Here is an 18,108-nt window from a genome sequence, read left to right as displayed (position 1 = left end):
ATCTGTTTTGATTAGAAGGCAACAATATTTTTAAAAGGAAATAGTACTAACCAGCTGTTTTCACATTTTATAAAAAAATTAATAAAAAGCCTTTGCTTTTAAAAACTGTGGTTGTTTATTAATACAGTCATATTTGGTCCATATTTTTCACTGGAAATATTGGTGATACAATGCATTGATTTGGAAGAGATTCCATATTAAGACCAACATGACTCCCTATTTATTAATGTAATACTATTCTGTTATGTTATTCTTTTTAATACTCCCTCTTTTTACAATAATAACCAAATGCTACATGCAGTCAAAAGCCAGTTTTAGCATAATTTATCCTCTATAAAATAGACTTTTAAAAAATCAACATATCTAACATTTTATTCTTGTCCCAGGTAACAATATGCTGTAACTAAATACTTCTTCCGCTCTATGTTCTCCAGGTTCACAGTGGAACAGGAAATTGATTTAAAAGATGTTTTGAAGGCTCTTGGAGTAACTGAAGTTTTCATCAAAAATGCAAATCTGACAGCCTTGTCTGGTAGGAAATAAACATCAATTAAAAAAATATATTCCAAAAAGCTTTTTTATAATGATGATGGTGAAGCCTCTGTTTATTACAGAGTTCTGAGGTAAAATATATTTATCAATTGCCAGATAAATATAGCAAATATATTTAACTTCTATAAGAAAATTATAAATACAGTCATAACACTAAATTTGTTATTCTGATTCATGTCTTATCTTTGACAGTAGATTATATTCTCCAGAAGACCTCTCTTATACATCTTTGAATTCCCCATAACATCTGACAAAATGCCTTGTAGATAATCAATAGATGTGTTGATTGAATATCTCAATGTATCTGGTTATAATAAATCATGTCCATGGGGTCGCAAGAGTCGGATACGACGTAGCGACTAAACTAAACTACTATAATAAATCATATAGGAAAGAAAGAAGGCAGAAAGGATAACTGAGTACCCACTGTGAGAACTAGATGTTTTAAAAAGAATACCTGTGAGATGATGTAAATATTGTCCTGCTGCTGCTGCTGCTAAGTCGCTTCAGCTGTGTCCGACTCTGTGCGACCCCATAGACGGCAGCCCACCAGACTCCCCCATCCCGGGGATTCTCCAGGCAAGAACACTGGAGTGGGTTGCCATTTCCTTCTCCAGTGCAGAAAAGTGAAAAGTGAAAGTGAAGTCGTTTAGTCGTGTCCGACTCTTCACAACCCCATGGACTGCAGCCTACCAGGCTCCTCTGTCCATGGGACTTTCCAGGCAAGAGTACTAGAGTGGGTTGCCATTGCCTTCTCCTAAATATTGTCCTAAGTCTTCAATAAAAAACCGTGGTTTTGAAGAAATAGCTTCAAATATACTTGGCGTATTAGCTGTTGAGTAATTTATTTTAAATATCCCACAGGAAAACAACCAGTTAAATTATTTGATTTCCTAATTTGATCAGGATAAAAATATTAACGTATTAGTAATAGTACTGTTAAGGTACTTAGAAATGTACAATTCTTTTGGAAATACTTTAAAGCAGCCAATTCTAAGACACTTGTGAGTATAAGTCTTAGTTAGATTAGATAATTATTTTCTATTATTTCTATAGAACATGGGAAATAATCCTTTTTCTGATGAGATAAAGACAGATATATATCAAGAAAAAAGATACTGAATAGGTAGGGCTTCTTTATATGCAATTTATTGAATCAAAGTCTCCAACTATAGAGAGAGTAGAGGTGATAAAAAAAAAAAAAATCCTTAGCCTTTCATGTGTTTATAGGAAAGAATTTAGATTTTTCTCTCCTGAAGCAGCAACCTATAGAAAAATCAAGCTGACTGAATAATAGCTTCTCAACCTGGAGTGTGAATAATAGCTTCTCAACATGGACTGAATTTAGAGAAGTGGATGCGTCCCCCCCGAAATTGCATATAGGGGTGCATGCGTATATATGTGTGTGTGTGTGTGTACAAGAAAGAGAGACAGGGCAGAGATAGCAGGTACATAGCTTTCAAGAATTTCTCAAGGAGTCTACAATGAAAAAAGGTTTTATCCTCCCAGGTTTTGGCTTGGGAAGCTTGTTTTCTAACCAGCATTCAGCTTCTGGCAATGAGATGATACTGATGTATTCGATACCACAACTTCTACCTGTCATTTAGACAACTTACATCTCAAAACACTAATAGAACTTTTCTACATGTCTACTATATAAATGTTCCTGTCCTCACGAGAGAAGTGAATGTTCCCTGAGGAAAGGTCCTCATGGCTCACATCCAGGCTCCTAGGGCTCTGAACTTTTGAGTAGGGTTGTCAAGAAGATAGGACTGGTGGAGATTCAGAAAGTAATGTGTACATTGTACTTGAGTCAGAAATATATTCATGGTTCGAGCATAGGATAATTTAAAGTTCTTACGCTCCTTTCCTTAGGAATTCAGATAATCTGTCTGCTATACTGGCCAAATTCCAACTGGATAATTATATTTTGCTTTCTTACCATGGCTCTATTTTCAGTTTGATTAAATATTCCTCACTGTCTCACCCAAACATCTAGGCAGTTATTTCGCACACACAGAATATTTGCTGCTTTTCAGTCCTGAGGGAGTATCGTTGTAATGGCAAATCAATTATTGTGATTAGTGTGGCTTAAATTTTTTCACATATCTGGAAGGTTTATAAGGTAATATTTAATTGCCTTTACTGTCAGGGACAGTAGAGCATAAATGTACATATTAGTGCAGATTTGAAATCACACTAGTCTTTTTCGGAGTTCATATAGTCTATAGTGGAAAGTCTCTGCTCTTTGAACAAGCCTCCATCAGCATTGAATTTGTCTCAGCATCCTGCTTGCAGAGGCATTCCCAGTACTTGACCCAGGGCTGACACATAGTTGGTACACAGTAGACATCTGCTAGGCTTCCCTGGTGCATTGCAGGAGATGTACGAGATGTGGGTTCAATCCCTGGATTGGGACGATCCCCTGGAGAAGGGCATAGCAACCCACTCCAGTATTCCTGCCTGAAGAATCCCATGGACAGAGGAGCCTAGTGGGCTGCAGTACACAGGGTCACAAATAATTGGACATGACTGAATTGATTGGGCACACACAAACATCTGCTAGAGGATAAAACAAGGGAGAGAAGGAGAGAATAGGTTTATCTGGGGCCACCTTGTCTGCTATATTTCTTGGATCATTTAACTCCTTAAAATATCAGTAAGAAATCCAGGATTGGCCTCAAATGCTACCCAATTGAGATTTTCAGGATAACTGATCTAAGGTTAACTTCTCAAGCTTTCAGTGAGAATTCCTTGATTCTTAAATTTCCAGTTTTGCCAGAGTCTTGGAAATCCTGGCATACCAGCCACCCCAGCTAATACATTCTTCATTCTCTTTCTCTTTCCCTCTCTCTCTCTCTCACAAATATACACATTACCTTATAAATCATTAATTCAGAAACCTTCTAGTGACACAACTATAAAACTTGCGTCTCCATTCCTCTAAATTCAATAGCATTTATTCCCTGCATCATTTTGGGGACACCATATGCTCTGTCTTATGTGGTTGGTGTCCTTTTCACATGTATACTTCTTTTCCCCAAATAACATGAAAACCTTGCTGATTAAAATGTTTATGACACTTAGTAATCCTCGCAAGTACCTAGGAAAATTATAAACATATATTTGATTACTACTTTCTGCTTTAATGAAAATTTCATGGTGTTTAAGTTATACAAATTAATTATATTCAGTGCCACATCTATTCCTTTCATTTAACAACTCTTAGTAAGGCAGAGAGGGTGAGCAAAGTACTAAGTCATAAAAAGGAAGAAATGATTATGATGTTATACCTTTGACTGTGTGGATCACAATAAACTGTGGAAAATTCTGAAAGAGATGGGAATACCAGACCACCTGACCTGCCTCTTGAGAAATTTCTATGCAGGTCAGGAAGCAACAGTTAGAACTGGACATGGAACAACAGACTGGTTCCAAATAGGAAAAGGAGTATGTCAAGGCTGTATATTGTCACCCTGTTTATTTAACTTCTATGCAGAGTACGTCATGAGAAATGCTGGACTGGAAGAAACACAAGCTGGAATCAAGATTGCCAGGAGAAATATCAATGACCTCAGATATGCAGATGACACCACCCTTATGGCAGAAAGTGAAGAGGAACTAAAAAGCCTCTTGATGAAAGTGAAAGAGGAGAGTGAAAAAGTTGGCTTAAAGCTCAACATTCAGAAAGTTAAGATCATGGCATCCGGTCCCATCACTTCATGGGAAATAGATGGGGAAATAGTGGAAACAGTGTCAGACTTTATTTTCCTGGGCTCCAAAATCACTGCAGATGGTGACTGCAGCCATGAAATTAAAAGATGCTTACTCCTTGGAAGGAAAGTTATGACCAACCTAGATAGCATATTCAAAAGCAGAGACATTACTTTGCCAACAAGGGTCCATCTAGTCAAGGCTATGGTTTTTCCACTGGTCATGTATGGATGTGAGAGTTGGACTGTGAAGAAGGCTGAGTGCCGAAGAATTGATGCTTTTAAACTGTGGTGTTGAAGAAGACTCTTGAGAGTCCCTTGGACTGCAAGGAGATCCAACCAGTCCATTCCGAAGGAGATCAGCCCTGGGATTTCTTTGGAAGGAATGATGCTAAAGCTGAAACTCCAGTACTCTGGCCACCTCATGCGAAGACTTGACTCATTGGAAAAGACCCTGATGCTGGGAGGGATTGGGGGCAGGAGGAGAAGGGGACGACAGAGGATGAGATGGCTGGATGGCATCACTGACTTGATGGATGTGAGTCTCAGTGAACTCCAGGAGTTGGTGATGGACAGGGAGGCCTGGCGTGCTGCGATTCATGGGGTCGCAAAGAGTCGGACACAACTGAACGACTGATCTGATCTGACCTGACCTGCTCTGAAGAGATACACAGACTTTTGAGGAGAGAGACATAAACAGCTGAACTTAATTAAGGGAAGAGTGACAAAAATGTTTTATCTTAGAGTGGTTCTTTTTTAAAAAATAATTTTATTTATTTATTTAATTTTGTCTGTGCTGGGTCTTCACTGCTGCGTGCGGGCTTTTTTCTACTGCAGGGAGCAGGGGCTAGTCTCTGGTGGTGGGCCGGCTTCTCATTGCAGTGCCTTCTCTTGTTGCAGAGAATGGGCTGTAGGGTGCACAGAGTTCAGTAGTTGTAGTTCGCGGGCTCTGGAACACAGGCTCAACAGTTGTGGTTCATGGGATTTGTTACTCCGTGGCACGTGGGATCTTCCAGGATCAGGGATCGAACTCCTGTCTCCTGCACTGGCAGGTGGATTCTTCACCACTGAGCCACCAGGGAAGCCCCAGGCTGTAGCTTTTAAGGTATGCAAGTCCCTGCAGCCCTGCGGGCCCACAATTACAAACACTGCTGATCTTCAGACCAGATCTCAATGTGTCCCCGGGTGAAAGTTTGCAAAAATCAGGGCTTCAGGGGAGTGAATAATTTCTTTCTGGGGAGGGACCAGCAAGTTGTGGTGAGGCCCAGAGAGGGCTGAAGGAGGGTGTCTTCCTGCCTGCATTCTCTGCGAGCGCCTCTGTAGCCTGTTCATGGAAACACACCTGCAGCCTGTCCCTCAGGTTGAAGCTCCAGGACAAGGCAATGAGCCTTTTTCGCAGGCAGACTGAGGTGGTTTTAATTTACTGTCTATGCAGTGCCCTGGGGGTAGGAGCCTCACAGAACTGTCTCTCTGGTTGTTACAGTTTGGGGGGGTGGCCAGAAATGCAAACCCCTCTGGCCACAAGGACCAGGCAATTAAGGGGCCTGCCTGAATGGACTGTGCTCACTCCCCGGCTTTAGTGATGCAGGTGAAGAACACTGGGGGAAGGGCACACCCCTGCCTTTAGAAAGACTGGGGACGAGCTCTGGGAATGGGCACACCCAAGACCAGCAAGGCTGAGCCTGTGCAAGCAAGGTACAGGGAGAGAGCAAATACAGAACTCATCCATGCCACTTCTCTAACTGCTGTCTTTGTGCTGAATTCTGGAACAAGCGAGACTGTGTCATTTAAAAGGAATGTCTCAAGTCTCCCCAGCCCCTGGGTCCTCTGGACATAAGCCCCTTAGGTTTCCAAAGCCAGATACTTGGGGATCTCATCTCTGCAGGGTTGGGTGAGTAGCTCTGGACCAGAAATCCCTCCCTACTGGGGGTCTTTGCACCAGGGTGTGGGATTTTTGGTGAGACTGATCCTCTGCCTCTCCTACCTGTCTCCATGAGGCCCTTTGACTCATTGTGACCCCTCCCATTGGTCAGCTGCTTATTCATTCTTTTCTAGCAGTCATTGTTCCATACATAGCAGTAGATTTGGTGTCTGTGGAAGCAGAGTTCAGGATTTTGCTCCATCACCATCTTAGACCACCTCCTCATAAGTATGTATTTAAGCTTTTAAATGAGCAGAATATTATGACTATCTTAGAAAATGATAGCAGTGGTTGCCTCAAGGACAGAGGCTGTAGGTGAGAGAGGGCTTTTCACTTCATAGGCCACTGTATTTGGTTTGGAAATTTACCTTGTGTATGTATGACTTCTTTAATACTTTTTGGTAAAGAATCTACCTGCTAAAGTAGGAGATATAAGAGAAGCAGGTTTAATTCCTGGGTCAGGAAGATCCCTTGAGAAGGAAATGGCAACTCACTCCAGTATTCTTGCCTGGAAAATTCCATGGACAAAGAAGCCTGGAAGGCTGCAGTCTATGGGGCCCAAAGAATCAGACATGACCGGGTGTACATGCACACATTTAAAAACGAAGAAAATCTTTTAAAAATAACATTATTAGCAGAATTTATAAATTTGAAAGCACCCAGAAAACAATTCGGTACTGTTGGGATGCTGTTACATTTTTAAATCATGTAATGAAAATTTTATCTTTCTTCAAAAATAGGCAATGTGATTTAGCAGTGAACCACAGCAACAACAAAATACCCTGCTTCACATTCTCTTGCTTCTGGAAAAACTGAGTGACTTGAGAGTCCTTTGCTAAGACCCCTTGAATCCACTCTTTCATTTTCTGTTCCATGGCATCTACTTTCATTTCAGACTCTCATTACTGCTGCCCTAGACTATTTCAATAGCCTCCTAAACTGTTTCCAATCTCTCTTCCATCTAATCTGTCTTATCTACCACTGCCAAGATTAATCGCCTTAAAACTCACTCTCAGATCATTCCAGTTCCTGTTCAAAGCCTCCCTGCAGTCTGCCGTGCACTATCCACACTTCTCATCAGGACATTCAGGCCTCAGCTCCCTCCAGCCTCAGCTCTATCTGATTCCTTACAGACAGCCTGTGCTCCAGCCAAACTGAACACTTGCTCGGCACCCCACATCCCCCCAGCACCCCATCGTTATGAAATCTCTCCCACCTGAAATATCTTTTGAACTGAGCCTCAGGTCAGATATCCCTAACTTTAATAAGTCATCATGATTATACCAACCAGAAGCTACCACTCACTCCTTAACTACTACAATATTCTCTTATTTTTCTTATGTCACATATCATGTCTAATCTCCTAAAATTATTTATGTATTAGGTATCCCCTGCCAGAATTTAAGCTCCCCCAAATTGATCCTTATGTGTGTTGCTTTCTGCTTTGTACTGTCTGAATGAAAGAACAAATAAGATGAGATGCTCTGTATCTGTGGTGTTTATTTTTTCACCTCGGTTTGATGTCCATTACTTTTGACGCTAAATTCCATTAACATAAAACATAGTAAAGACTCCTATAATAAACATGGAACCTAGAGAGTGCTGAGAATCATTTTCTTCTCAGGCTGTATTTAAAATGCTCATCTAGTTGCAGTGAGGATCCGGTTATAGAGTAGGGCTATTTTTGTAATGGAAATGAATGTCAGCATTTGGATTAATAGATAATCCTCTTGGAAGGTATAAGGGGAAAGAGAAAGAGAGTACTAAATCCTTCAGCACAAAGTATGAGCTTTAATAAAGGACCCAATAAAATAAAGGAATTAAGAAGACACAGCAAAAGCCGTATTCAGGTCAGACTCAAGTATGTGGATTTGTGCTTTACTGACTCTTACAACCTGCCCTTGTTTGTTCTCTTTCTTCTTCTGCCTGTAAGTCAGAGGGCTGCCTTTCTCTTCCAGCTATGGTTCCAACTGAAACCATAATTCCACTTCTCCCCCTACTTTTTTGCCTGGACTGTTGCAACAGCTGACAAAGTTGATCTTCTTGCCCCCAGCTCATTGCTCATCCAATTCACGCTTTCCAGCTGCTGCCGCAGGTATCTGCTAAAATCAGAGCAGTCGTGTCCTGTTCCTTCTGAACGAACCCCAGGCTCTCTAGCATCATGATCCAAGCTCTTAAGATGGAGCACATTCCCTGCCCCTTCCCTCCTCCTATAGCCCCGGCTTCAGTTGGACTTTCAGGTCATCACCACTGCTCCTCTCACCTTGCAAATATAATTCCTGACTTGGGAATGGCCTTGTCCCCTTCCCTAACTTTCACTCTTCTACTTATTCTTCAAGAACCAGTTCATATGTCACCATCCCTGAGCAGCTTCCTGGACATCGTTCCCTTCCTAGATGGTTTTTCTCTCCGTCATCTGAACTCTGATAGTGCAAAGTGCTATCAGAGTTCTACTTTTCTTTAGATTGTTTGTTCTCTTACCTGTCACTAAGCCAGGAGCTCCTCAGAAGCTGTCAGAATGTGTCACAGATGTCTTTCTGTCCTCAGAGCCCAACACAATGTGGGAAGCAGGATAGATGCTGGATGGGAGCAAGCCCTTAGGAGATGATCCTGGGCCCTGCCTTGCTCCAAGTTGGGGGCTTCTCTCGAGGCTCTGGCCCTCCTCGCTCCCCATGCTCCAGTCACACAGGCCTTTTCTGGGTCCTTGAACACACCTGGCTTGTATCTGCATTGCACTAGCCTTTCTCCCGTTTTACCAGAAACTCTGCCTTCAAGTCTGTCCAGCGCTGACTCCTCTGTATTCTTTAGGTCTCAGCTCAAATTAATCTCCTTAGACAAGCCTTTCTTAACATCTGATATCAGGAAGTTCCTCTTACCTGCCCTAGTCACAGCTAACCCATCACTTTACCTTATTTCTTATACTTAATATACCCTGAAACTGTGGTCTTTCATTGATTCTCTTTTTAAAAAATCATCCTTGTTATTTAATGTCTGGACTTCCGAGGTGACTCAGTGGTAAAAAGTAAAGTGAAAGTGTAAAGAATCTGCCTGCTAATGTAGATAATGCAGGAGATGTGGGTTCAATCCCTGGGTCAGGAAAATCCCCTGATGTAGGAAATGGCCACCCACTCCAGTATTCTTTCCTGGGAAACCCCATGGACAGAGGAGCCTGGCAGGGTTGCATGGAGTCGCAAAGAGTTGGACACAACTGAGCGACTGAGCACGCATTCATTTAATGTCTGCTTTCCCTCCCAGGAAGGAACTATTTAGTGCATCATAGTATACCCAGTCCATGGGGTCTCGAAGAGTCGGATACGACTGAGTGACTTCACTTTCACTTTTCACTTTCATGCACTGGAGAAGGAAATGGCAACCCACTCCAGTATTCTTGCCTGGAGAATCCCAGGGATGGGGGAGCCTGGTGGGCTGCCGTTTATGGGGTCGCACAGAGTCGGACACGACTGAAGCGGCTTAGCAGCAGCAGCAGCAGCATACCCAGTTCATCAACAATATCAGGCACACAGGTGCTCAGTACATGACTAAGTGAATGAGTGAATACATAAATGAATATTTGCTGGTCTATCACAAAATCTATGTGGAAAAACAAACAAGCAAACACTATTCCCACCTTGAAGAAGCTCAGATTCTTAAAACCTTTCTAAAGGTCGTGGGTGGGCCTGAAGCTCAAAATATTTTAGCAGCTAAATTACAGAGACAGAGACGTTTTTGGTACCCCAGGGTTCTGTTATGGAACTCCGTTCATTTGTTATTTTAAGCCTGTCCTTGGTGACGCAGCAATCTATTTAAATTGACTGTTTAGGAACAGTGCCACAAGGAAGTAGTGGCATCCTCCCGTATAAAGGCTAGCCTGCCAGCATATGTCCATCGCAGACACTCAGAGCCTCTGGTGTCCTTAACAACACCTCATGCAAGCAAGGTACTCGATAAATATTTGCTCTGCGGCTGAATGAATACCTTAGTATTTTGCTCTGCTTTTTTGGGGAAAGCTTGTATGATCTCCCAGCTCTTCTCTGGGGGATCTAGGGTTTGCTGGCCCTGTTCCCATCTCATCCATTGTGAAAAGCCTTGCACCATGCTGCCCAGAGGAAAGTAGGACCAGTTATTTGGCAGCAGTGTCTGCAGTGACCAGAAGACTGCTTGGGAACAGTGTGTGGATTTCTTTTTTTTTTTTTTTTTTTTGGTGTGTCTATTTCCCAATGGTTTCTTTATTTCCATTTTTAGAGAACAGTTATCTTTTCTCTAAGCAATAAGATAAACTCATCAGTGTGAATCTCTTTTAACTCCCCTCACATAATGATTCCTCAAATACCTGAGTGGCTGGCAGTGTGCCTGAAATTGGGGATTGAGACAGAAGATGAATAGCACAGGAAGGTCCAGGCCCTCAGGGAATAAGTGTCTGGCCTAGTAGGAAAGATGGCCTTGATTGACACATAATTACACAAGGATGAGCAATATTGGAGGGCAAACACAGAAGCTATGAACTTGCCTGTATTCCTGCATGACCTTATCTCCTTCTGTGATGTGCTGGCAGCATACTCTCTTAAGCCACTTACAGCTTATATTTTATTTCAATGTAACTGCTTGAAGTTTGTCCCAAAAGAAAAACTCAGTATTCATGATGTGATTTCTCACTTTTTACATGTTCTCTCCTACTTGTACATCCAAAGAGGTGGCATTTCTCTCAAGGTTAAGTGTCCTGAGATCTTGTTTACAACTGCAGAAGCCTGCTGTCTCTGGTGGGGTTGGGACATTGGTTTCAATCTTTATTTGCTGTCTTTGAAATATATATGATAACATTGGTTGTTGAGTCACATTCCCTTTGCTCTTCCACTCAGTTAGATTTTCTAAGTCTTCTAGTGTGTGTGAGGTCTTTGTATTCTTTCTGTCTCTCTGGGACTGTTTTCCATCTACTCTGAATTAGTGTCATATGTTTTATTTATTATAATAAACTCTATAGCCATAATTGTGAACAGAATTGTGGGGCCTGTAAAGTGACAATACCTGTAGAGTGACAATACCCACGGTCTTACTATTAATATATGAAATAATTAACCCCTTTCATTTGGGCTTTCCTAGTGGCTCAAACACTAAAAAATCAGCCTGCAATGCAGGACACCGGGTTTGATCCCAGGATTGGGAAGATCCCCTGGAGAAGGGAATGGCTACCCACTTTAGTAGTCTTGCCTGGAGAATCCCCATGGACAGAGGAGCCTGGCGGGATATAGTCCATGGGGTCACAAAGAATTGGACACGACTGAGCAACTAACACTTTCTCTTTCTTTCATTCAACAATTACTAAATGTTGGATTGTGGACTTCTCTGATGGCTCAGTGGTAGAGCAGCCGAGCAGGCTACACAGTCCATGGGTTGCAAAAGAATCAGATACGATTTAATGACTAAACAACAACAAAATGTTGAATTAAATACTGGTAAATTACACATTACCAGAAAGCTCCCTCTACTTAGGTTAGTTCGCCCCTTAGGCTCACTAGATGCCAGAAGCCAGGGGCGCTAAGAGGAAGGACACAATCCTTGCCTGAAGGAGGTGGAAAATCCACTGAAAGAGAGAGATAACAGTATAAATATGATATATTATGAAGGCTTAAATAGAATTAGATCCTGGGTTCAGAGGGAAAGTGCTTAGTTCTACTTTAATGGGGGGTAGGAATCAGAGGAGAGCAGAAAAGTCCTGGTAGGGTTGGGAAAAATGTGAAAGTGTTAGCTGCTCAGTCGTGTCTGACTCTTTGCGACCCTATAGACTGTAGCCCACCTGCCAGGCTCCTCTGCCCATGAAATTTTCCAGGCAAGAATACTGGAGTGGGTGGCCATTCCCTTCTCCAGGGGATCTTCCCGACCCAAGGATTGAATCCGGGTCTTCTGCATTGCAGGCAAATTCTTTACTTCTGAGCCACCAGGGAAGCCCAGGTAGGGCTGGAAGCTGAGCCTTAGAAGATTAGTGTCTGACTGTACAAGGGTTTAGAGAGTTTCCAGGGAAACAAAGACACAGAAGTGATGAAGTGTGGTATGCTCAAACCACTGCAGTTCAAAAAATCTGGAACACAGTGTGTAGAGTGAAGAATGCTAAATGAAAGAGGCAGAGTCAACCTCACGGAGGCCTTCATACTGCATCCTGAGCAGGCATGTAGGTATGTGATATACTGAATGGGAGATGGGAGGGCGGGCTAGCAGGTTAGAGGATAAGGGTTTAAGTAGGGGAGTAGCAAAAATTGGTTTGTGTTTGATGGTCATCCCAGAGGAAGCTTGTGATGGGAACTGGAGGCAGAGCAGTTTTAACTGCTGACATCCCCAGAAACTCATTTTAAAAAAGGATTTGTATATGCTTCTAGGTTTAATTTTCTGATTTTAAAGAATTTTACCTCCATGTTAATAAGTGAGTTTGGTCTATGATTTTCTTTTTTTAGACAGTCCCAACCTAGACAGCATATTAAAAACAGAGACATTACTTTGTCAACAAAGGTCCGTCTACTCAAGGCTATGGTTTTTCCAGTGGTCATGTATGGATGTGAGAGTTGGACTATAAAGAAAGCTGGGTGCCGAAGAATTGATGCTTTTGAACTGTGGTGTTGGAGAAGACTCTTGAGAGTCCCTTGGACTGCAAGGAGATCCAACCAGTCCATCCTAAAGGAGATCAGTCCTGGGTGTTCATTGGAAGGACTGATGTTGAATACTTGGCCACTGATGTCCAATACTTTGGCCACCTGATGCAAAGAACTGACTCATTGGAAAAGACCCTGATGCTGGGAAAGATTGAGGGCAGGAGGAGATGGGGGATGACAGAGGATGAGATGGGGGATGACAGAGGATGGCATCACCGACTCAATGGACATGGGTTTGGGTAGAGTCCGGGAGCTGGTGATGGACAGGGAGGCCTGGCGTGCTGCGGTTCATGGGGTCGCAAAGGGTCGGACATAACTGAGCAACTGAACTGAACTTGTTTAATTTTAATAGCAAGGTTAAGACTACCCAGAGATGACTTAGATTGCTTTTATTCTCTTTCTAGAGTCTGGAATAGTTTTATCTCAGAAAATTCTATTCCTAGAAGATTTGGTTAAAGTTCCCTAGAAAACCATCTAAGCTTGGAGTCTTTAATTTTGAGGGCTGGGGAAGATTCTGTCTACTGATTCAGCTATTTTAATGCTTATTGGACTATTCAGACTTTCTATATTTTTCCTTGATTCAACTTTCTGATTTATGTATGTTTGTAAAATTGTTCAGTTCATGGCAAATCTTCTATTTCAAAGTTATCCACATAAAGGAGCACAAGAAACTTTGAGGGGAGGTGGAAATATTCTTTATCTTATTTGTGGAAGTGGGGTCGTAGATATACGCATCTATCAGAATTTACCAAATTGTGTATTATAAACAGATACAGTGCATAGTAAATACTTTATATCCCTTAAAGTTGATTAAGCTTCCCTGGTGGTGCTAGTGGTAAAGAACCTGCCTGCCAGTGCAGGAGATGTAAGAGATGCAGGTTTAATCCCTGCGTCAGGAAGATCCCCTGGGGAAGGGAATGGCAACCCACTATAGTATTCTTGCCTGAAAAATCCCATGGTTGGAGGAGCCTGGTAGGCTACAGTTCATAGAGTTGCAAAGAGTCAGACGTGGCTGAATTGACTTAGCACACAAAGTTGATTAACATTTATACGCAGAAAATTATGCACAGTATTCTTTGTGATTTTTAAAAATTCTCTTCTGTGGACACTCTTTACCTAGGTGCTGCCTCTTTCACACTCAGGGCCATTGATGTGTGAGCCTGCCTTAACTGGCAGGCTGATAAAAACAGACGGCAGAATCCAAAAATAATATAGCACCATTTAAATACTAAATAGTTAATATATTTTACTTTCTTGGATTTCAGTGTTTTGCCAACTAAATTGTTTTTACTAGTTAATGCAATTGATATTTTTCTTTTCATTTGCTAAAAAAGACTAGTTGTCTGGATTTGAGAGAGCTAGTTATACTTGTTTAATGTAAAACTTTATGCCTTCTAATTTTCTTCTAGTTATCAAATGCATTCTAGAAGAAAATATCATAATATGTGAGATGGACTATTTCATAATGCAGGGCTTATATCTTATTGCTAAATATGAGCTGAAGAAGGAATAGATCTTTAAAAAGTATGATCAGAGATGCTACCAGTTTGTCTTGAGGCTTATTCAGAACAAGCAGGAGCGTTTCAAGAGGTGTACCAAAAATGTTGTCTAACATCATTTTCTAACCGTATCAGATAATTATGTGTTTTTGAAAGTAGTACTAAGCAGTTTAATGGGAAATCAATTCTGCCTTTACTGAGTGGTGCTCGGCATCAGCAACAAAGCTAATTATCTTAAATTTGAAGTAGACCTCCTGGGATGAAAAAAAAAAAAAAGTACAAACTTGAGTAATCCTTTCTCTGCTTCCTTGTGCTACTTTTTCTTTTTTCTGTATTTGAGGTACCTCCTGGTTGTTTTGTTTTAATCTTGAAGAGAAGTTGGAAGCCCAAGACTGAATGCTGTTGTATTGTATCATTTGCTAGGGCTCCCATAACAAAGCACTGCAGACTGAGTGGCTTAAACAACAGACATTTATTTCATCATAGTTGTGGAGGCTGAAAGTCCAAGATTAAGGTGTCTTCAGGGTTGGTTTCTTATAAGAGCTCTCTCTTTGAGTTATAGATGGCCGTCTTCTATGTCTTCACATGTTGTATTAGTCAGGGTTCTCCAGATAAAACAGATCCAACAGGATGAATGGATACACACACACACAGATGGCTCGGTGCATTTGTGTCTATATACACATTTACACACACACACACAGAGATTGAGATTTATTTTAAGAAGTTGGCTTGCACAATTGTGCAGGAAACGTGGGTTTGACCCTGGGGTTGGGAAGATCCCCTGGAGAAGGAAATGGCAACCCACTCTAGTATTCTTGCCTGGGAAATCTCATTGACAGAGGAGCCCGATGGGCTACAGTCCATGGGGTCACAAAGAATAAGACACAACTTAGCGACTAAACAACAATAGCAATCTCCAAATACAGTCCTATTATGAAATTTTGGGGGTTAGAGCTTCAATATATGCATTTTAGAGAACAAATTCAAGCTGCTACTGCTAAGTCACTTCAGTCATGTCTGACTCTGAGACCCCATAGACGGCAGCCCACCAGGCTTCCCCGTCCCTGGGATTCTCCAGGCAAGAACACTGGAGTGGGTTGCCATTTCCTTCTCCAATGCATGAAAGTGAAAAGTGAAAGTGAAGTCGCTAAGTCGTGTTCCACTCTTAGCGACCCCTGGGACTGCAGCCTACCAGGCCCCTCTGTCCATAGGATTTTCCAGGCAAGAGTACTGGAGTGGGGTGCCATTGCCTTCTCCGAAATTCAAGCTACAACAGCCATCAACTTAAAAGTAAGCATAACTAGAAAGACAATTCAAAGGGAAAAACAGCCCTCCTAATATTAAAAGTGTTATTTAGCCTGACTTTAAGATAAAGTGTGTTTTTGAAACCTGAGATAAACCAATTAACTGGCATGGGAAATAACTTTTTAATATATTCATATTTCTACAATCTAGAAGTCGAGTTTGTTTTCCTTTGCCAAGGATATTTATATTATCACAGTAATCAGAGATTAGATTTTTTTTTTATTTCTTATTTAGGTTATATGTGGATTTCTACCCATTTTCATTTTATGTTTTTAAGTTTCAAGTTAGCGAGAAACAGATAAAGAGTTTTTCTTGAGTTATGAACTAATTTGAAATTGTTATTAAAAACAGAGCCACGTTTTGCTTTTCCTGGCAATATACAAAACAAACGATGGGAAAATTACCAATAAAATGGAGGAGAAAGTTAGCAAGAGAATCTAATATAAAAGACAAAACAGGAAATACATCTTCAACAGTTCTCTCAAATCATAAAAGTAATCTTACAACAGTATCTCATATGTTTTATATTAGTACCTTATGTCACTTATGTTTTTCAGATCTGTAAAGGGTAAAGTGCTTTCCTATCTCTGATACCAAAAAAAAAAAAAAATGCTTCTGTCATCTCTCTCTTTTTTTTGGCAGATAACAAAGAGATTTTCCTTTCCAAAGCAATTCACAAGTGCTTCATAGAGGTCAATGAAGAAGGCTCAGAAGCTGCTGCTGCCTCAGGTGCCAAACTCTGGTCTTCCCAAATCTCACCTTTTCTAGATTTGTATTCTTAAAGCAGTCTTGGGTGGGGGAATGGGAGTCATTTTTAGAACCAAGTCATAAAACTGATGCTGCCCTCGCTTAGAAGTCAAGCTAATGATGAACGTGCTAGGATTTTCCAAATAGGGTATGAAACATGCATTCATTTCAGTGCCCCATACAGAATAACTCCCATCTCTAATGAGAGGCAGGAGGAGACTGTCAGCTATGCAGAATAGATTTTCCTGCTGTGCTGTCCATTTAAATATTTAAAATATTTCCCTGCTGCCCCGTTAAACATTTTTCTTTCTATTTAATTATTTGTGGGAGTTAGTTCTTAAGTTTGTCAGTGAAGAGCTTTGATTTTTTTAAAAGCGCATGCACAAACAAGCATACATGATAGCATGCAATACAAAATTTTAAGTTAATAATAAAATAATAATTTTAAATGAAAATTTTAAAAAATTTACCTAAATCATGCATCCAAAAAAAAAACCCAACAACAATAACAGTAAACGTCCTTAATTATTTTGAACATTCTGATTTCCTTAGTTAAGTAAGAAGGATTTTTCTTTTCTCGTTTATTTGTTTGGTTTTTTTTCAATATCATGTTCAACAGCCATCACCAAATTTTAGGAGGATTTTTCCCTTCTCTAGTAAAATGTAACACATCATGTTTGTACACATTTTTAACCTCCACATATATTTACCCGTTACAAGGATCTCATCAGTTAAAATGGTGTTTGGGGGAGGAAATAGAAACAGTAGTCTCAGGCATCGAGAAAGCTTCAAATCTTACATCATTTAATCTTGGCCTATTCCTGACAACGCATCACCCTGCAGCAAGTATAAAATGATTATCCCACAATAAGGATCTCAAGGGAATTCAGTTTCCCAGCTGTAGGAAACATCATTGAATCTCTCCCTGCTGTATTTTCTCTTTAGTCACTGCTGTTCTGGCCACTTGCTAGAAGCCTGGTGACTTGCTATGTAAAATCCCCATTTCAGATAAATGATTATTTGGTAATATAAAGAAACTGGGGGAGGGGAAAACTGGAGGAGGGTATTTGGTTTTTTGTTTTTGTTTTTTTCCCATTTTCCTTAAGTCATTTTATTAAAGCCATAAGTATTTGTCTGAGGCCGAGAATAAAAATTTGTAATAGGCGTAATAAATTAACCTCTGTTTTCGGTGGGGTGATGGGAGGAAACTGAGTGTGTGTACATGTGTGTGTACGTATTTGTTTTTCTTTAAGATCAAATAGAGATGTTAGCTCATTTACAATTTTTCTCTCTTTAAAAGTCTTTAAAATCTTGCTTTGTATAAATCATTACCTTTATGCTGAACATAGATGGCTTGGAGAAATTGCTTATTAGTCCCTGCATCTCCACAGACATGTAATTACTTTCTCTCTGTGCTACAGGAATGATTGCAATTAGCAGGATGGCTGTGCTGTATCCTCAAGTTATTGTCGACCATCCATTTTTCTTTCTTATCAGGAACAGGAGAACAGGTAAGTGTGTTGTGAGAACAGAACTTTATTTATGGCCAAAAAGAAATCATTTGTTAACTGAAAACATATTCCTGCATTTTTATCAGATAATTTCTAATGTTCAAATGATTTTTTAAGTGACAATAATTTATTCACATTCTTATCTTTAGAACATTGCTAATTGTAAGCAAGAAGGAAAATAAATAGCTTTTGTTTCAACTCCTTTTTTGTTCACTCCCT

General features: G+C 40.6%; 1 protein-coding gene across 2 annotated transcripts in view; it reads left to right on the top strand.

Moving 5' to 3' along the window:
* Window positions 1–18,108, top strand: part of SERPINI1 (serpin family I member 1) — an 84,459-nt gene that overhangs the window by 64,590 nt on the left and 1,761 nt on the right. For both annotated transcript variants that reach the window (XM_005905679.2, XM_005905678.2), the window contains exons 6-8: window positions 435–532; window positions 16,274–16,360; window positions 17,800–17,889. In XM_005905679.2, the coding sequence (XP_005905741.1) occupies window positions 435–532; window positions 16,274–16,360; window positions 17,800–17,889 (275 nt within the window). The remainder of the gene's footprint in view (window positions 1–434; window positions 533–16,273; window positions 16,361–17,799; window positions 17,890–18,108) is intronic.

Source organism: Bos mutus, chromosome 1, assembly GCF_027580195.1.
Source record: "Bos mutus isolate GX-2022 chromosome 1, NWIPB_WYAK_1.1, whole genome shotgun sequence".
In the NCBI taxonomy this organism is placed as follows: Eukaryota; Metazoa; Chordata; class Mammalia; order Artiodactyla; family Bovidae; genus Bos; species Bos mutus.
Note: the sequence above shows the minus strand (reverse complement) of the source record. Positions and strands in the feature narration are given on the sequence as shown.